This window comes from Carlito syrichta, unplaced genomic scaffold, assembly GCF_000164805.1.
Source record: "Carlito syrichta isolate Samal-C Ts95f unplaced genomic scaffold, Tarsius_syrichta-2.0.1 Scaffold316167, whole genome shotgun sequence".
Lineage (NCBI taxonomy): Eukaryota > Metazoa > Chordata > Mammalia > Primates > Tarsiidae > Carlito > Carlito syrichta.
In genome coordinates this window covers 28,194-48,972 of record NW_007260263.1, presented here as the reverse complement: position 1 = coordinate 48,972, position 20,779 = coordinate 28,194, and the positions used below count along the sequence as shown (strand labels likewise).

Here is a 20,779-nt window from a genome sequence, read left to right as displayed (position 1 = left end):
CCTGTACTGATGCTTACTATGTGCCAAACGTTGTTCTAGAAATCTGGATATAAATGAATGAGAAAGACAGGTGCTTTGACTCGTAAGAAATATGAGCGTGTAGACCACTAATTTCAATGTGCGTAGGAGAGTTGTTGAAGTATTTACCAGTTATATAGACGGTCTGAGGTTGGAGTGATCAGATTGAGGAGTGAGAAAAGGCTTCACGGAGGTTCTAAACGGAAGTGAGCTCTTAAAGGGTGAGTACAGGTAGGGGAGAGGGTATTTCAGGCCAAAGGGACAGTGCTTTCAAAATGCGGTGTGGAATGGCATGTGGTGTGTGAGAGGGCTTGGAAGATGCTCGGTGTTTCTGGAACATGGAACTCGGCAGGGAGGCTGGTGGGAGTTGAGCTTGAAGAGAAGGGCAGAAGCCTTGTCATGAGGGATCTTGTTTATCATTCCAAAAAGGTTGAGCTTTCTCTTTCAGGTAATGAGTCATCAAAGGGTTTTTCTTTATTCTTTTTTTTTTTTTGAGTTGGAGTCTCACTCTGTTGCCCACGCTGGTGTGCAGTGGCACACTCACGGACACCCCAGCGTCAACCTGCTGGCTCTGGGGATCCTTCTGCCTCAGCCTTCCGAGTAGCCCGAACTACAGGTGTGCACTTCCACACCCGGCTTTTTTATTTTTTTATTTATTGTGGAGAGGAGAGGAGGTCTCACCAAGTTGCCCCGGCTGGTCTCGAACCCACGCATCAAAGGGTTTTAAGGCAGAAAATGATACAACCCATTTCTTGTTTTAGAAAGTACTCTTTGGCATCCTTGTTGATAAATGGAGGAGAAGACCACATAGGCTGCTGTTATTCCATTTTAAGCAGGAGGTAATAAAGGCCTGAATTAGTGCAAGACTGGGGTGATGAAGAAATGTGGTCGATTGTTAGGAGCTGGAGGAGGAAACAGGTGAGAGTCTCCCAGAGGGACCACAGAGATTTAGAAAAGGCAAGTGCGAAGAGAAACGCCTGTAGTTAGTAGCTAGCAAAAGAGACGGAGAGAACCTTTCAGAGAAATAGAAGAGAAAGTAAGTTTGTGGGTGAGGGCTGAGGAAAATACAAGTGGATGAGTATGAAAGGAGAACATAGCCTCTAAGTCTTCAATCTTTAACAATAATAATGGTAATATCAGTCCTTTGCATTCAGATAATCCCTCTGAGGGGACATAATAAATCTAGCAAACCACTCGGATGTTCCCTCTCAGGCAACATAAAGAGTTTGCTGGTGATTATGCAGGACAAACTTATGCAAACACAAATTTTTCAAAAAATGTACAAGTCCTTGAAGTTTTCCATTCAAATTGCACAAGAAAGCAAATTAAAAGATGGAATATATACTGAGATATTTGTAAAAGCATATCAGCTGGCATCATGTAGAAAGAATGTGTGAAGTCCTTTCACAGTGGCGCTGATACTTCTTTGTAACAGAAGGTAGTGATAAAGAGCAGTTGTATAAGAAGGACAGTAGTGGGTGTACCCTTCATGTCTTATGGCATAACTTGACAAGATAGTTAAGCAAGTTACTGCAGACTTTTTTTTTTTTTTTTTTGAGTCGGAGTGTAACTCCGTTGCCCAGGCTGGAGTGCAGTGGCACACTCATGACCACCCCAGCATTGACCTCCTGGGCTCTGGAGAATCCTTCCACCTCAGCCTTCCAGGTAGCTGGAACTACAGGCATGTGCTACCACACCTGGCTAATTTTTTGATCTATTGTAGAGACAAGGTCTCACCATGTTGCCCAGGCTGGTCTTGAACCCGTGGGCTCAGGCAATCCTCTCACCTCGGCCTCCCAAAGTACTGGGGTTGCAGGCTTGAGTCACTGTACTCAGCGTTATTGTAGTCTTAAAAGAAAGAGACTTTCAAAGTTGAAGGCAGATCTGTATTGAAGTACCGAGTGGCACAGATCAAGTATATTTAGTCGGAAGAGTAAAAATTGTAAAAAAAAAAATTGTAAAAATATTCTTTTGATAAGTTTTATTTCATGATTTTGTAATTTACAATTAGAAGTTTTAGCTTGCAGAACTATGGCAAAATGAAGATACAAAAGTGAGAGTTATAAGCAGCAGCAAAGATGAATTTAAATCTAACTCATCCTTGAGGTTTTCAGGAATCACGAGTGTGTCCTTCCACATCGTCTTTGAACAACAGATTGGACAATAAATTACATACTGTTAATGTGGGAAGAAGAAAATGAGACTACATTGCTCGATTAGGAAAACACTGGGTGGAAGACAGCACACAAATGCTCTTGCACAACATGTATTGATGGACCTGCAATGTGTGTCAGTGACTGTTTCACAAATTACCACACACTAGAAAAATACATAGAGTTTTGATTTTTTTTGTCATAAATGAGTTTTTCAATATCTAAAATTCAATTACAAGCCAAATATCACTACAATAAAATAATTGACTCCAATGCTGTACTGTTGATTTGTTTTTCACTGTTTTGTAAAAAAAGTGTGGTCAAGTTGCTGGTCCACAAGATGTCTCCGAGTGCAAAGGGCTAGTAATAGCTTTCAATTGATGACTTGCTGTGCACCACCCACATTTCTTGGCATGGTTTCTCTTGTGATTCTTCCATCCTCACAAAAGTCCTGTTAGGTGGATTCTCTTATCTTCCTTTTGCGGATGAGGCAACTGTGGCACAGAGATGTGCACTTACTGGCCTAGGGTCACAAGGCAAGGAAGTGGCCAAGCTCGAAGTGAGGTCCTCTAACTCCTGACCCATTACACTATCCACTCTGCCACACGTCATCTGAGAAGAATGCTTGGAGGAGACAGGATTTGGGATTAAGCAAAATGGTCCAGCAGGATGAGGTTGAGCGGGTCAGGGCTGCACTGGAGTGGGCTAAGTGTTCAGGAGATGGGCATTTGGCAGGCTGCCTCAGTGTCTGCCTCCTTCTCTGCCCTCCTCTGCTTAGTCACTGCTCCACGTGTCTATTGCTCACTCTGTCCCAATCCCAAGTTAGTTAGAAAAACCCTGAGTTGCTCTTGGGTGGAGTTACCCTGTTTCCAAGGGATTCCATTCTCAACACATACTCAGATGAATGAACTATGTCTTAAAAATTGGACAGTTGGAGAAGTTGAGTGTTCCCCTAAATTCGTAGAAAATATCCCCATCCTATGCCCTTGGTGGTGGGGAGAGAATAAAAAAAAAACAAAAAACCAATGAGAAATAGCTTCATAAACCTTAGGATGCAAATTATTTGCATGCAAAAAGCTTCCACACACAGCTCTTTTTTTTCCTTATGCCAATATTTAATCCTCTGATTCTAGAGGCGAATCCCGCCATTCTATTAATTCAGTTAACAGACATTGATTGAGCACCGGTTTTGTGTTGGACACTGGCCTATAGCACAGTCAGAGCACTGGAAATCCAGTGGGGATTAAGACAGGTGAAGGCTTTCCGTGGAGCTCACAGTCCAGGAGTCTGGGAGAGAGAGGCAGACAGTTGACCGACAAATAAGTGAGGGATCACAGGGTGTGATATGTGCTGTGAGAGAAAGTGCTGGGCTAGCGAAGTGGCAGGGGCTTTCATCAGGCAACGGTCTTCTCTGAGGAGGTGGCATCTCAGTGGACTCGATGGAGGAGGACTCTGCCAGCTGAGGAACTGTGGGAAGAGCATCCCAGGCCGTGGACAGTAAATACGAAGACCTGAGGTAGTGGAGAGCTGGGTTTATGTAAAGAGCTAAGAGAGGGGCTGTGCCTGGAGTGCCAAGAGCAGAGGGAAAAGGAGTGTGAGGCGCAGTGCGAGATGCGGGTCGGGGCCGGTGTATGTTGGGCCCCGTACAGTGTTTGAGCTTTCTTGGTGAGGAGGAGAGATCCGGTTGGTGTTGGAAAGATGACCCTGTCTGCTGTGTGGATCTTGTGTGAGTGAAGGACAGCGTGGCAAGCAGGGCGTCCAGTCAGGTTGTTGGCGTTGTCTAGATGAGAGACAGTGGCGGCCTGAGTTAGGCAGTGGCAGTGGCAATGGCAAGTAGACAGGTTTGAGGTAGACCTACCTGCTTTGTATTGTGTGCAGAGGCCACAGTAACCAAAATTCACAGAACTTAAGAGCTGGAAAGGTATTTAAGAGACATTTAGTTGAGTTGTCTTCATTTTATAGGTTTGAAATGTTTGGTGTCCCCCGTCACTTTGTGGCAATTTCTGTTATGGCAGGGAAGGTGTTTTCTAATTTCCCAGAGGGTTGCCAAGTTAACTCAGGTCCAAGTTTAGATCCCAACTGTGGCAGGATTCAAAAAGATTTAGGTAGAGTCTTGAATAGTAGAGAGTACAGTCGTATGAGATAATTCATGCGTACTGGAATTGTTAAAAGGTATTTTGAAAAATTGAAAATCTCTGTTTAAAAGATATCTTTTATTATCAAGCAAAAGTGAAAAGCTTGGTCTTATTTAAAGGAGCTGTATGTCAAATTACAAGCCTCATATACATCAAATTTGACAGTGATGACAAAGTGGCAGTTATACTTGAATACAGAAGTAAAATTGCATGAGATAGCTTACTGAGTAGCAGGGCTATATACCTATTTGTTAACCACTAGGGATAGTAAATAGATTTTATAATGTTAGAAAACATTATAGTAGAAAGAAAATAGCATTGGTGATATTGTGCCATTTAACAGAACTGTATAAATGCCTTTTATTACCTAATTTTTTTTGCCTATTTCATTTTACCATGAAAGTTTTAAGCACACATCAGACTTAGAAGGGTTTTTATAACAGCAATATTCCCACACCTAGATTCTGCCATTTACATTTTACTCTGCTTGTTTGTCATCTAGCTGTCCATCTCTGTCTATATCTCTCTATCCATCAATTCTTATTTTCTTTTAACGCTTTTAAAATTCACTTGCAAACAAAATACTTTAGCATGCATGCCTTTAACATTTAACTTTTGTTTATGGTATTTTTTGAGGCAAAATTTAATACAATAAAATATGCAAATATTAGGTGTGCGTCAACTGAGCTTTGACAAATGTATTCAACTGGGTAACCCAAGCCCCTCTCTAGATATAGAGCATTACCGCCCCAGGGAGTTCCTCCATACCCTTCCCAGTTCTTTTCTCTTCCCACCCCCATTCAATGCAAGCACTGTTCTGGTTTTTTTTATGCCAACACATTAATTTTGCCTCTTCCACAAGTCCATAAAAATGGAATCATACAGTTTGTACTCTTAATTAGGATCCTTTTGCTCAGCATATTGATAATGAAATCTATCTATTTTGTGTGTCAGTCATTTGTTACTTTTTATAGCTAAGTGGTATTTCATTATGTAAATGTACTACAGTTAGTTTGCCCCTCTTCCTGGTAAAGGATACCTGGGCTGTTTCCAGCTTTTGGTGATTATGAATAAAGCTTCTATGAATGTTCTTGCACAGGTTTTGTGGACATGTGTTTTTATTTTTCCGAGGCCTAGGAGTAGAATTCTTGTGCCATAGGATTAATATATGCTTAGTATTATGCTAGACCTTTTCCCAAAATGGTTATATTATTTCACACACTCACCAACATGGTATTAGTGTTCCGGTTACTCCACCTCCTTGCTGACTTTGGTGTTTTCAGTCTTTTAAATTTTTTGACTTTATTTTAACCATTGTCATTTGTAAATGATTGGAAGAAAGTTATACAGATTAGTTATTATTATTCTCCTAGGGAAGAATTTTAAAATTGCACAGCGTATTTCTTTATTCATTTCTTTCTTTCTTTTTCTTTTTTTTTTTTTTTTTTTTGAGTTGGAGTATCACTTTGTCACCCAGGCTGGAATGCAGTGAAACACTCGTGGTCACTACAGCTTCGACTTGCTGGGCACTGGCGATTCTTCTCTCTCAGCCTTCCAAGTAGCTGGAACTACAGGCATGCATCACCGCGCCCGGCTAATTTTTTGATTGATTGTAGAAATGAGGTCTTGCCAAGTTACCCAGGCTGGCCTCGAACCTCTGAGCTCAGGCAGTCCTCTCACCTCAGCCTCCCAAAGTGCTGAGATTACAGACTTGAGCCATCATGCCTAGCCTATTTTTTTCTTTTAGCTTTTTATTTTGACATACATTCAGATTTACAGAAAGTTGCCCTAGGGTACCCTTCAGCATTTGACACTATTCATTAGTCTTGCAATTAAAATTTTCTCTTCCTTTGGTATATAGGAAGCCATTCTCTTGGTTTTTCACCAGCTGCCCATCTTAGCTTTGATGCAAGCTTTTCAACCTCTGCAACCCCTTAAATGTAGTTCTTCCCAGGTCTAGCCTTGATCCTCTCCTTTTATTTTTTTATTTTTTTAGAAAGCAGGATTTGAAAGGACAGAAAAGCTCCCACGGTGGGAAGGGACCCGAGGGCGTTGCCCTTAATCCTCTTCTTACTCTGTAGAATCTTAGGTGATCACCCGTAGCTTCCCACCCATGGCTTCAAACTGCTACCTGTACTTTAAACCCTAAATCTGCTTCTGCACCACAGATCTCTTTCTCCTCTCCCTCCGTCTCTCCCTCCCTCAGAGATAGGGTCTGATGGGGTCTCTCTGTGTTGCAGGTCTGGTCTCACACTCCTGGCCTCACGCAATCCTAAAGCCTCTGTCTCCCAAAGCATTGGGATTGCAAGTGTGAGCCACTGTACCCAGCACAGCCCGGGTCTCTTATTAACTATAACTGCTAACATGCCCACTTGGATGTCCCACAGACATCTCAAACTCAGTTTATTCAAGTCATATTTATTTACTTTCATTTGCATACTGCTCATCGTTCTACGTTTTCTGATTTGGTAAGTCACCTGCAGTCCGTTTAGTTACTCAAACCGGAACCTAGGAGCTCAATCTAGATCTCTTCCCCCTACAGCCATTTGGTCATCAGTTCCCTTTGGTTTTTCTCTGGTATGTTTCTCTAACCTGCCTGCATTTGTCTCTGCAACTGTGTCTGGCATTTTGCTATCAGGTGCTGCCTGTTAGTAGCCTGCTTTGTCAGTGTGATAGCCTTGCTTAATTTATATATTACATATATATATATATATATTTTTTTTTTTTTTTTTTGATTGATTGATTTGGGGTCCGACTCTGTCACCCAGACTGGAGTGCAGTGGCATGATCACAGCTCACTGCAGCTTTGACCTGGGCTTTGGTGATCCTTCTGCCTTAGCCTCCCAAATAGCTGGGACTACAGGCATACACCACCACGCTAAGCAAAAAAAATTTTTTTTGGTGGTGATGACGTCTCACTATGTTGACTAGGCTGGTGTTAAACTCCTGGGCTCAAGTGATCCTCTTGCCTTGGCCTCACAAAGTACTGGGATTACAGTTGTGAGCCACTGTGCTCAGCCTTGCTTTATTTTTTAATAACTTATTCAGGTTTTTTAATTGCAGAAATGCTATATGCCTCTTGTAGAAATTAAAGCAAAACAAATATATAAAATTTCTAGTACCCCCCCGACTCAACTTTCAGGCTACTCTTTTTCCCCAGAAATAGTGATTGTTAATACTTGGGTATATTTCCTTCTACATTTCTGTTTACATACAAATATACACATAAACATGCATGTGCACAGACACATATTTACTCTTTTCAAAACAGAATTATGTAATATATATTGTTTTACAGCTTTTTTTAGCATAATATGATATGTATTTTATATCAATGTATAAAGCTACCTGAAATTGATATAGGATGTCAATATGCCATAATTTATTTAATAACCCCTCATTGTGGATGATGAATAATGCTACAGTGAATGTTCTTTACATATTGATTATTTTTGTTAGCGATTTGTTGGATAGATAATTAGAAGTATGATTATGCACATTTTGTAAAATCCTGCCAGTTGTTCTTCAAAAGATGGTCCCTTTTTTTCTCCTACTACTGTTGTGCCAGAGGACTTCTTCCTGTCAATACTAGATATTTGTGAGTCCTTTAGCAACTTTTAGTTTTTGCCGGTTTACTAGGCAGACTCAACATAGCGTTGTGATGAATTCTAACCAGAATTGTTCCTACTATAGGCCCGTGACCGTCTTCAGCATTTTCTCAGCCTTATTCCCTGTTTGACTTAGGTGACTTTTAGCTCTTATAAAACGAACGTACTTCGAGAAGTGATTTCTTACCTATGTGTGTTTCTGCTGGCAGGAGAAACTTCTTAAGTCTCGATGTAGTCTCATAGCCATGATGAAGAAAGCTATGCATTTACAGGACGTGGAAGTGAAGAACGCTACAAAGTGGAAGGTAATAGCAGAAACATTTGGACATTTCTTGCCCCTGAGGTCTTTTCATTCTGGGGCTGCTTCTGGGGTTTTACAGCAAAGAGCTTTCAGGGTGTCATCCGTTACTGGGTCCTTTGCAGATGAAGTGGTAGAAGAGGAAGTATCTGTCCCTACTGACTTGTGATTTTGGATGATGTGAGCTCCACATACTTCATTCTCATATCTCTACTTTAAGGTAGTACCTCATCCTCCTTATTTTTTTATAAATTTACTTTCCAAATTCTCCATGTCCACATCGATGTTTGTTGTTCCCATTCATTCGCTCTCTTTCGTTCTCATTCAGGGTCTCTCTCTCTCTCTCTCTCTCCCCCCCCACACACACACACTCTTTCTCCTAATGAACTAGCAAACTAAACAGGTACTCTGAGGGCTCAACTAAATAGTAGGTGTGAAAGTGTTTTCTAGTTTAAGAAGTATACAAACAAGGCATTTCTGTCAGTAGTGGAGACTCAAATGTTAGGAAGAGTAAATGAATACTAAAATGATTAGTACAAAGGTACCAACTAGGTATAAGTAAAAGAGTAATAGAAATTTCTAATGGGGTAGGCAGGAGCTTTTCCATGGGAGTTGATTAGGATGGAAAAGACCATGGATTGTTGGGGAATCATGTGCAAGGAGTTTAGGAGGAAGGGCCCTGCAGAACAAGGAATGAGCAATTCTGGTTTGGCCATAGGAGAAGATGAAGAATCAGCGAATGAGAATCAGCATGGAGTTCTCAAAGCTGCACCACTTCCTGACTGAAGAAGAGCAACTGTTTCTTCAGAGACTGAGCAAAGAAGAAGAAGAGACAAAGCAGAAACTGAGTGAGAACATGCTAAGGCTCAATCAGACAATCACTTCCTTGAAGAAGCTCATCTTAGAGGTGGAGGAGAAGAGCCAGGCCTCCACGCTGGAATTGCTTCAGGTGAGATGCAAGAGATAAGCTCCCTTTTTTGGGGTTGTTAGTTGAGGCTGAATGGTCTTCCTGATTAGTGGATTCACTAGAAGAGTATCCTCTCTTTGTTGGCAGTTAAGGGCTGTCAGTTGAAAAGTGTGTACCAGGTGTTCTAACCATGCTGCCATGCACAGAACATCCCTCCCCCCAGCTCTGGTCCAACAGTTTATCTAGAATCTGAAGCACATCCAAAACCTTTGCATTCATCTTATTTGTACATTTATAATTCTTTGTTAAACATTAAAACAAAGCAAGCATTAAAGCCAGAAATACATAATTGTATCAACAGTTAAGAGAAATTTACCTTTCTTGTTAATTTTTAGTTATCACAATTATCGCCTGATAAAACTGTCCATATCCCCAGACTTTGATCAGTACGTTGAAGTAATTTCTAGTATCTAGCTCTAGCACCCTTTAAAGGATTATAATTCTAGCTCAGCACTTAAATTTGCATCTTTAGGGCCAGTTTCTTATCAAAGTCTTTTTTTAAGTTAATCTTTACCTTTACATTCCCCATAGTAAAGTGCCCTTATAACTCCTTTCAGGAGAGGGTCCTGTGTTTGTTATTGTCTTTTCTTTGTGTGTGTGTATTTTGTATGAAATAATTCACCTTGGGTCTCAGATCCCTTAAAACCTCTCTTTCCTCCACATAATGTGACTGAAGATGAAAGAATCTTTGAAAGGTGTTCTCATGAGTACCTTTAATCTACCATTACTGTTTTTTCTCATGAGGAGACAGCATTCTTTTCTTTTCTTTTCTTTTCTTTTCTTCGAGTTGGAGTCTCACAACGTTGCCCAGGCTAGAATACAGTGGCACGCTCATGGCCACCCTAGTGTCAACCTGCTAGGTTCTGGCGATCCTTCTGCCTCAGCCTTCCAAGGTGCGCGCTACCACATCCAGATAATTTTTAAATTTATTTTAGAGACGTGGTCTTGCCAAGTTGCCTGGGGGGTCTTGAACCTGTGGGCTCTGACAGTCACTTGCCTCAGCCTCCTAAAATGCTGGGATTACAGTTGAGCACCTGAGCCCGGCCTCTTTTCTATTCTTAAGGAAGAGAGAATCATGGATTCACCCACCCACCAGTTATCAGTAAGAAATTGCTAGTTGGGTGTTATATGATATCTAAATGTAATGATTTCCAAGAATTGTCTACAACCTTTGCAACATGCTTGAGCAGTGAAGTTCAAAGTACATATACAAAATATGTACCATAACAGAATCTTTGAAATAACACATTGAAACACAATTTTTAAAATACAGTTTTAACATCTAATTAGAAACTGAAACCTATAAGATACATATGTACAAGCAGAATGCTTAAAAAATATCAACAAACATAAATGCAAGGTTATGGAAATTATTAAAGAAATGATAATAGAATATGAGAACCAGAGAGAACTTATTTTACTGATATGTCCACCCATTCATCTACTTTTTCATTTATTCCTTCACTTTCACCCCATAATCCACTTCTGTTCTTCTTAGAAACATAAAAAATAGAAAACATTTTATTGTGCTTGATTTTTTTCTTTTTATTAGCACAGTGCTTTTGTAAAATATGTAGTGTTGCTTATGTTTATCTGTTTTTGATTTATGCAGTTATTGAGTTCTTGTTGCATTCTGTTTCTTGCTTTTGCCATGGGCACTCTGCTTTTAAGATTCATCCCTTTTGCCATATATATTTAGTCCATGTGTATATCCTCCACACATTACCAGTCCTCTCTTCCAGTGATGGATACCCAGATTGCCTCTAGTACTATCACAATTATAAGTAATACTGCAGAGAAATCATTAATATGTGCTCTTTTTTATTATCATTTTAAATTGGTTTTTGGGTTTCCTCTGTACTCTTTCTTCAACTTCTTTTTATTGATTTATCTGAGATGGTGTCTCACAATGTTTCCCAGGCTGGACTCGTAAGTCCTAGCCTCAGGTGATCCTTTTGAGTAGCTGGGATTATAGATGTGAGTTGCTGTGTCTGGTATCTTTACTCAACTTCCTGAGTTGGAATACTTAGCTTATTTATATTTACCATTTTGTTTGCTGGTATATATACTTAAGTTATACTTTTACCTTTAAGTATTATTCTAACTTGTGTTCCATAGATTTGGACAAGTATTATTTTTATTGTCATAATAAATATTAAAAGTCTTTTAAGTATAACTTACATAGAGAATAATGTGTTAATTACAAGCTTGATAGATTACCAAGTGAGCCACTGATGTAATCACCACCCAAGTCAAGAAATGGAACATGAGTACAATCCTAGAAGTCTCCAGATGTCCCCAGTCAATACCCCTTCCCTTCTTCTCAAAGGTAGCCTCCCTCCAGACTTCCTACAGTATTGTTTTGTCTTGCCTGTATCTGAATAAGAATCTTTCAGTATGCACACGTTTATGTTTGTCTTCTTTTGCTCAGTGTTTTGCTTGTGAGATGAATCCTTATCGTAGGTAGTGGTAGATAACTGTTTTCATCACTATACATCAGTAGTTTTCCACCATGTTGATTGCCCCAGAGGGCAATGTAGAGATACTGTGGCTGTCACAACTTAGGGGTGGTTACTGATGGCATATAGTGTGTACAGGGTGCTCTAAACATGCTGTAATGCACAGAATATGCCTACCCCCAGTTCCCAGCAAAGACTTACCTAGCTTAAAATGTCATAGTGCTGAGGTTGAGAAACCCTGTTGTAGTACTGTATTCCATTGTATTACTATACCAAATCCTATTATTTGTTTTACTTTTTTTCTTTTGAGTGGGAGTCTCAGTCTGTCACCCAGGCTGGAGTGCAGTGGCACACTGCTCACAGCCACCATATCCTCAACCTACTGGGCACAGGCAGTCTTTCTGCCTCAGCCTTCCAGGTAGCTGGAACCACAGGCATGTGCCACCATGCCCGGCTAATTTTTTGATTTATTGTAGAGATGAGGTCTCGCCATGTTGCTCAGGCTGGTCTTGAACCCCTGAGCTCAGGTAATCCTCTCACCTCTGCCTCCCAAAGTGCTGGAATTATAGGCTTGAGCCACTGTACCCGGCCTCCTTTTACTTTTGAGGGAAATATGAGTTATTTACAGTTTTTAGTGTTATAAAAACTGTTATAACTATGCCTGAACACATTTTTTTTAGTGCACATTTATACACATTTCTACCTGTGAGCAATTCGTGGACACAGGGCACGTGTGTTCAGCTTTTGTAGATGATTCCAAACCATTTTCCAAAGTGGTTGTACCAGTTTACACTATCATAGCCATGTGTTAGAGTTCCATTTGCTCCGTATCCTCACCTTTTCTTAGAATTGTCAGATCTTTAATTTTAGCCATCCTAACAGGTACATAAATGTCATCTCATGCCCTTGCTTAATCAGCACCCCTTTTCTTCTCCTGAAGGTGGGTGACATTTCTTGATTACTGGTGAGATTGAGCACTTTCTGTATGTTAATTAACCAGTTTTTTTAAAAAAATGATTTAGATTTACAAAAATATTGAGAAGATTCCCACATGCCCCCTCACCCAGCTTCCCCTAATAACTTTTTACGTTAGTGTAGTTCATTTGTAAGAAGTAATGAACCAGTAATACTTTATTAATTAAAGTTCATGGTTTAGATAAAGGTCTATCACTGGGGCACCCCCCCAAAAAAGTTCATGGTTTATTTATATTTCATTAGTTTTTACCTAATGTTCTTTTTCTTTTCCAAAATCCCATCTAGGACACCACATTACATTTAGTTGTCATGTCTTTCTAGACTGTGGCAGTTTCTCAGGATTTTCTTGTTTTTGTTGAGTTTGACAGTTTTGAGTGCTGGTCAGGTATTATGTAGGATGCTAATGTTTCTCGGAATTTGGCTAATGTTTTTCTCATGATTAGACTTGGTTAAAGGTTTTTGGGAGGAACTGTATTTTTTAAATACACTGTTGGCATTGGTTAGCTAATAATTTACTTAGAATTTTTGCTTCCATGTTTTTAAGTGAATGGGTCTATAATTTTTACATATATATATTTCTTTTAATACCTTAAGGAACAAGGTTATATTAGTCTCTTAAAATCATTTGGGAAAAATTTCTGCTTTTCCTTTTGCTGTCACAACTTAGGATAGGGATTTTTCAGTTCCCTAAAGTGTAGTAAAATTCACCTGCGTAAAAAACTCTCTGGACCCTGTCACTATAAAAGTATCCCTTGTGATTATAAATTGAAAGTAGGCTTGTAAAACTAGTGGAAGGAGAAGAGCAGAAGGTCAAAGCGAGAGTTGCTGGAATGCTGCCAAAGGGCAGGCAGAGAAGTTGGCTCTGTGACTGAGGGAGAAGGACGACGAGATAGTGCCAAGGAAGAAAGAGCACGGGCTCGAGAAGGGGATTGGTCGGCACTGTCAGACGGTGCAGAGGGGTCACGTGAAAAGAGAGGCCTAGACAGTGTCAAAGCATTGGCTTTGGCAGCAGGAAATTGTATGTGACATTAGCAGAAGCAACTGACAGAAAATTCCTGCTTACAAAGTTATGTACCAGCTCTCGAGGAGAAGGTTCTTAACTTATTTTTTTCTTCTTTTCACAGAATCCAAAAGATGTGTTGACCAGGTATGGGCGCCTGCTTTCTTGTGGGGACCAGAATGGAGTCATAAAGTTACAGATTGAGCAGAGGGGAAACAACGCCTCGGCTCCATAGATCAGTCCAGCACGTGCTGAGGGCGTCTGGGGAAGAAAAATTCTACTGTTGACTTTTACGAGGAGGAATGGGAGCAAAAGTGATCTGAGCTTTGGACTGGGAACCTGTGATTAGAACTTGGGAGTGTTGGCTGCCCTAGTTGTCTCCTAAGAAGAGTGACCTTTCTGTACTTTCTTAGGAGTGATACCCAGGATGTGAACTATTCCCCTGAAGTTCTAAGGGTGAAGACACCATGCCAGATTCCAATGATGAAAGAAATGTTGAAGCGATTCCAAGGTGAGCAAAATTTCTAGGACTTGCGGCTCCCTAGAAATCTTCCAAGGAAGAGAATAAGCAGAGAAGTCTGGAAAGGAAAGAGGAAACAGAGCATGCAGCTAATAGGAATGTCAGGAAAAATGGTAATAATGGGAATGTGCTTCATCCAAGAAGCATTTTCTTAACACACACTATGTATTACAAGGTATCAGTGATACAAAAAGAAAGAGACCTGTTCTCTTCTTTCTAAGAGTTCATAAGCAAATTGGAGAGGCAAACACATATCCCTTACCATAATACAGTAGGAGGTAATGTTTGTCAGTGGTAGGAATAAAATGTGACAGTAGTACAAAGGAAGAGCTCTGTTGAGGCTGAGGTGGGAAGGTTCTCACAGCAGAGGTGACAGTTCTGAGATTTGAAGGCTTAGAAGGAGTTTGTCAAGTGGAAAATGGGGTTATACTCTTCCAAGCAGAGGCAGCAGCATGAGCGAAGGTGTGGAAAAAACGGAGGGGAGGGTATCCAGTGTAGCTAAACCATAAGGTGTGTTTTGGGGAAAGATGGGGTTGAAGTTGAGAAGAGGAGTGTAGGAAAGACTGAAAATGAGCTCACTGGATCTCCAGGGAGTCACCAAGGCCCATGTGTGTTTTGAAAGCTATGCAGGCTGTTCTCCTGTGCTCAGCCCTGATGAAGAACCACGTGGTGGATGTCCGCGTCCAGCCAAACTAGAGTCATAGGGACTTGATTTACTCTCTTGTCTGCAACAGCTAAAAACAAAAACCAAAACCAAAACATTCCCAATACACAAAATAATAGTTTTCAAAGCACTGAGCATCAATGAAGGACAGGGATTCCTAAGAAATGTGAGACCAACGAAGTGAGCTCCATGCCCTGGCCTACAGCCTTGAGGGAATTTCCAGGCCATTTCAGGGTGGAGTAACTGAGGTAGAGCCATTCCTCACTGAGTTGAGGAATGGAGCTGAGAGTCCCCAGAGACAAAGCAGTGAGAGTTCACAGAGTACTGAACTGTGTATTGGAGAGGGGCAAGCCTTACAGAGGGTGAATCCTGACCATTTACAGAGGAACTTCCTGAGAATTCAGCAGAGTTCTGATCTGCATGGCCTATAAAAAACTACTCTAGGCTAAAGAAAGAAGCTTCTAAAGTGATTAGCAAGAACAGTGCTTGTTCCTATCTGCCAGACATGGGGCAGTGAGTAGCTTACTCAGGATAACCTTGCATCATTAGAAGAGAATATTTAGCCCTTGACTGAGTACAGCTTCACACCTACCTTATAAATCATGAAAGCAAGACCCAAAAGGATCAGGCTGTTTCCAGGTAACTTAACTGCACCCCGGGACAAATCTCAAGAAAATTGATAAGAATAAAAAAAAGCACCCAACAATGTAAATTCACAATGTCTGGCATCTCACCAAGTATTGTGTTATCAAGCTTGCAAAAAGATAGGAAAACAGTGACCCGTGATGATCAGAATAATCAATTGAAACTCACCTAGAATTGACTTAGATGTTAAAATAAGCATAAAAGGACACTAAAACATTATATAACTGTATTCTGTAAAGAGACATGAAAGGTACAAAAAAAGATCCAGATCAGATTTTTAGAGATGAAAATTATGGTGACTAAGGTAAAGAATGCACTGGTTAGGATTAATAGTTGATTAGACATTACAAAAGAAGCAACGAGTAAACTTAAAGACAGAGCAGTGGAAACTGCAAAGTTAAACACACAGAGAAAAAAAGAATTTAAAAAATGAAAAGAGCATCAGTTTTGTTTTGTTTTTTTAAGTTGGGGTCTCGCTCTGTCATCCAGGCTGGAGTGCAGTACATGATCACAATAATCATGCCTCATGGCAGTCTTGACCTCCTGGGCTCAGGAGATCTATCCACCTCAGCATCACCATGCCTGACTTTTTAAAAAAAATGTTTAATTTAAATTTTTTATTTTTTTTTGTAGAGAAAGTTTTCGCTCTGTGGCTCAGTCTGGTCTTGAACTCCTGGGTGCGAGCAGTCTGCCTGTCTCGGCCTCCCAGAGTGCTGGGATTACAGGCATGGGCCACTGTGCCTGGCTGGTTACGGTTTTGATTCAGTAAGTCAGAATTTGTTAGCATCTCTCCAAATTTTATGCTGGGCCATGAAATAATGAGCTCCCCATTATCTAGGGCTTTGCCTCTTAAAGAAGAGAAATGATACTTTCAGGTTGCTAAAGGCCACACTGTGGCCTGCCAGGCCCTGTCGAAAATCACCTGGGAGGCAGTGAGGAGTCTCATCTCTAATTACTTATTGGGAGGAGCAAGATGAAACTGAAGCTGGGAAAGGGACGTTTCTGGAAGAGGGCTGGTGAAAAGCTGTTGCATTGTTTATCTCAGCTCTTTATTTTCTCTGCAGTGGCTGTAAGCCTAGCTGAAGACACAGCTCATCCCAAACTTGTCTTCTCTCAGGAAGGAAGATGTGTGAAAAACACAGCATCAGCCAGTACTTGGCCAGTATTTTCTACAGCATGGAACTACTTTGCTGGATGGAGAAATTCTCAGACAAACACACAGTTTGCAGAGAGATTCCAATACTTACCCTGCGTTCTGGGAAAAAACGTTTTCACTTCAGGGAAACATTACTGGGAGGTTGAGACTAGAGATGGCCTGGAGATTGCCATGGGGGTGTGTCGGGAGGATGTCATGGGGATTACTGATAGGTCAAGAATGTCCCCCAATGTGGGAATCTGGGCTATTTATTGCAGTTCAGGTGGCTATCGGCCCCTAACAAGCCTCTCTGGAATTCCTACCAAGCAAGAGCCAGCTCTTCAGCGGGTGGGAGTTTACCTAGATCATGGGGCATGTAGTGTCTCCTTCTACAGTGCTGTGGATGGAGTACACTTACATACTTTTTCTTTTTCTTTTGTCTCACGCGTCCGGCCATTCTTTTGGTTGAGTCCATTAGCAGCTTTAGTCATCTTACCAGTGACTGATAAGAAATGAGGCTATTATTCTCCTGCTCAAAATCCCGTCCCTGTATGCCAGCTCGGGACTATATATCCCCTGGTCCTCTTTCACTTCATGTGTCTCTGTCCTGGGTCTCCCTAATTGAACTGTTTGTTGTTCACCTTTCATGTGCTTCAGAAGAGGCAGTTCCATGGGGGCAATTTTGACCAATGGAAACGGGACAGGAAATTTTCAAAGGTGTTTCTGGGGAGTATTTTTGTAGCTTTTAAATAAGATTTTTGGAAAGACAGCCCCACTTTTGATGTTAGCAGCTGTGCTGGAACCAAGGAGAACACATGAACAGTGGAAAGGTAGAAGAAACAGTCTTTGATGCCATCATTAAACTTTTGAAATTTCCTAATCCTAAACTTGTTATATGAGGTAATTACTCCCTTATTGTATAAAACAATTTTAATTGCATTTGGTTACTTGTAGCCTGACATACCCTGATACTAAAGTGTGAACATTCTACAGTATCTCTGTGAAACATCTTACAGTATCTCAGTTTTGTGAAATTTGACAAAAGCATAGAATTTTTTTCTCTTATTTCCTACAAGCACTGATTCTCCTGCTTTCCTGGCTCAGGAAATTAAGGAAATTTCCCCTCACTCTGCCCACACTGCTCTTCCCTTCTTCCAGACCATGTCTCTGCCCTCAACTGTTTACTGCGCTGTATGTGTGTCAAGTTCATATATCACTTGTACAGGGTTATTAATGTCATGAGGATATTGAGAAACAGTTAAATATTTACATAACCTGTTCGTATAATGCTATTGCACATGACTTTCCACAGCTCGGTGAAATGGAAATTAAAATCTTATTAAAAGGAAAAAACTGAACTCTTTAGCTTAGTATTGTGTCGCTGGCAAATGGGAGTGTTGAGATTAAAATCCAGATTTGTCTAAGGTGAAAGCACACATTCTTTTCTACTCTATCTTTATTTGAAGGCATTTATGAAATGCTGAGTGAGCTTCGCCTCATCTTTGTTTCAGGCTATTTTGTTATTAATATATGTTTTAATCCTGTGTATGTTCCCTTCTGCTGTAGATTGTATGTATTCAGAGGACTGATAGTTACTGGATAGACATTTTTAAAATAGTGATTGTTTCTCTTTGGCTGTAAAAGTCATGTGTACTTATTGTAGAAAACTTGGGATATACAAAAAGTATAAATTAAAGTTATCCATAACTTTACTACTAACACCACTACTAACATTTCAATGTATTTTCTTCTAGACTTTCAATAAAGACTTTCTGACAGTCACTTAATGAAGATTCTTATAAAACTTCCAGTACCTTCCCTAACACCTCCTATGTCTCAGCCCATCCTGGCTGTATAAAACAATTTTAATTGCATTTGGTTACTTGTAGCCTGACATACCCTGATACTAAAGTGTGAACATTCTACAGTATCTCTGTGAAACATCTTACAGTATCTCAGTTTTGTGAAATTTGACAAAAGCATAGAATTTTTTTCTCTTATTTCCTACAAGCACTGATTCTCCTGCTTTCCTGAGCCTGAGCAGCTCCAGCATTCAGTAAGTTCTCTTGAGTTCTCAGCTTCCCATGATACTTGATGTTATGGGTTGAGTTGTGTTTCCCAAAAGGCATATTGAAGTCCTACCTGTGAATGTGACTGTATTTAGAAATAGGATCTTTGCAGATGTAATCAAGTTAAGAAGAGATCATTTGAGTGGGTCCTATTCCAATATGAATGGTAGCCTTATAAGAAGAAGGAAGAATCTATACATGTACACACACACACACACACACACACACACACACACACACACACACACACACAGGAAAATGGCAGATGAAAACAGAGGGAAGGTGGCTGTGGGAGACAGAGGCAGAGATTGGAGTGATGAGGCTACAAACTAAGAAGCATCTGGGGTTACCAGAAGCTGGTAAAGGCCAGGGAGAATCCCTTCCTAGAAACTTGGAAGGGAGCATGGCTCCACCAACAGCTTGATTTCTGGTTTCTGGCCTTCAACACTGAGGGTGGACAATACATTTTAATGTTTTAAGTCACCCACTTTGTTATGACAGCTCTAGGAAATGAATAATACGTGCCCATCAGGACTTCTCCAGCACCTGTCTTACTAACTTCTAGTCCTTTGGAATCATCAGTACCTTTCCTCCACTCTTCCTTCTGGGCTGTTGAACGACTGATTGATTCTGCTGTAAATTCTTGCTCTCTGGCTTCAGGTGGTTTCTTTAAACCACGTAATAAACTCTTTTTATTCCTCAACTTCCCTTCGCATCTTTGGTGGAAACAGTCCCAAATCTTTTCCTCTGAAGCCTTCCTGAGTCCCCTTTATACTCCCTTGCAAAGTACCTGCATCTCCCACTGAGAACACTTTTTTTTTCCTTACTCATCTTACTTTATTCTTTGGGTTTTTGAGTCTTGATATTGTCCCCTCTGGTCTCATTAGGTATGGGATGGGACCTAGTTGTATTTTCTAAAAAGCAAAACAAAACAAAAAAACTCAACAAGCCTACAAACTTACCATACTTTTTGATGTACAAACAGGATTGAGAATAAGCTGCCAGTTGCAAACTAAAGATAAAATCCTAAGACTGACAGAAGACTGACAGATTCTCTCTGGGCCAAAGGGATTCCAGAGAAACCTGAGAAACTGAGTTCCTTGCCACTATAGGTTGAAGGTTAGATATGCCCCCTCCCTTTTGGGATTTAGACACAACTGACCAGCATTAATGTTAAAAAAAAAAAAAGAGACCATGACTAACAAAACGGACGCGGTGACAATGAAGTACCAAATTGTAAACAGGAGCTAAGGTTGTGCCAGACAAGGCTTAAGTCACATCCCTACAGGTCACTCTGACCCAGTGTATGGGTTAACAGACTTCCTCATGTTAAACATTCCTTTCTGCTGACTCCACATTTTTAGATAAAGCTTTACTTATTAAACCAATTACAAATTAAAGAATCTCTGAACTCACCTGTAGTCTGTAAAAGGCTCTGCTTCAAGGTATCCTGTGTTTTGGGGTCAAGCCAACGTATAGTCTTCATGTATTGTTATATGACTTTGCCTGTAACTTCTACTTCCCTAAAATGTATAGAACAGTTGTGACCTGACCGCCTCAGGACCACCTACTCAAGGCTTCTTGGGTTTGTGTTTTTTTCTCCCAGGGCTGTTGTCACTCATATTGGTTTAGAATAAATCTCTTTAAAATGTTTTACAGAGTTTGGCTTTTCTGTTAATACAGTTTTCAATATTACCAAGGTATTTATCTGAATCTATACTATGTAAATTTGACTCATTAGGAGGAGTATTTATTATGCAGCATTTTGCGAGCTTATTTTACCACAGGAACTTTTGCTCTGGAAACAGCAATGAAAGCTTCCCAGAAACACTATTTTACACTTTTTTGGGCCCTCTCAACCATCTCGGATTTCAACCCCTTGTATCCAGTGGCTTGAGATCCAGGCTTATGCTCCTTGGTTCTCCAAAGTTGGTGGTGTCCTCATGGGCTGCCTGCCCTGAGCCCTGTTGTGCTCCAGGCTCTGTCTGGCAGAGCTCGAGCGTCCATCTTCCCCTGTTCTCTGACTGGTGGGGAAGAGGGAAGAGAGAGGAAGCGCGGAGGCAGAGGAATCCGTTTATTTGGCCTGGCTCCAGAAAGGCAGGTGGAAATAGGTCTTAGCGCACCATGGACTCT

The 20,779-nt window shown here is 40.7% G+C and overlaps 1 protein-coding gene across 1 annotated transcript in view; it reads left to right on the top strand.

Annotated features, from left to right (window-relative positions):
- Positions 1 to 20,299, top strand: part of LOC103276379 (E3 ubiquitin-protein ligase TRIM4-like) — a 21,762-nt gene extending 1,463 nt beyond the window's left edge. Inside the window, exons 2-7 of the mRNA XM_021706860.1 lie at positions 807 to 857; positions 8,124 to 8,219; positions 8,931 to 9,161; positions 13,738 to 13,760; positions 14,027 to 14,124; positions 16,507 to 20,299. Of these exons, the coding sequence (XP_021562535.1) occupies positions 807 to 857; positions 8,124 to 8,219; positions 8,931 to 9,161; positions 13,738 to 13,760; positions 14,027 to 14,124; positions 16,507 to 17,093 (1,086 nt within the window). The 3' untranslated portion in view covers positions 17,094 to 20,299. The remainder of the gene's footprint in view (positions 1 to 806; positions 858 to 8,123; positions 8,220 to 8,930; positions 9,162 to 13,737; positions 13,761 to 14,026; positions 14,125 to 16,506) is intronic.
- Positions 20,300 to 20,779: the final 480 nt, after the last annotated feature.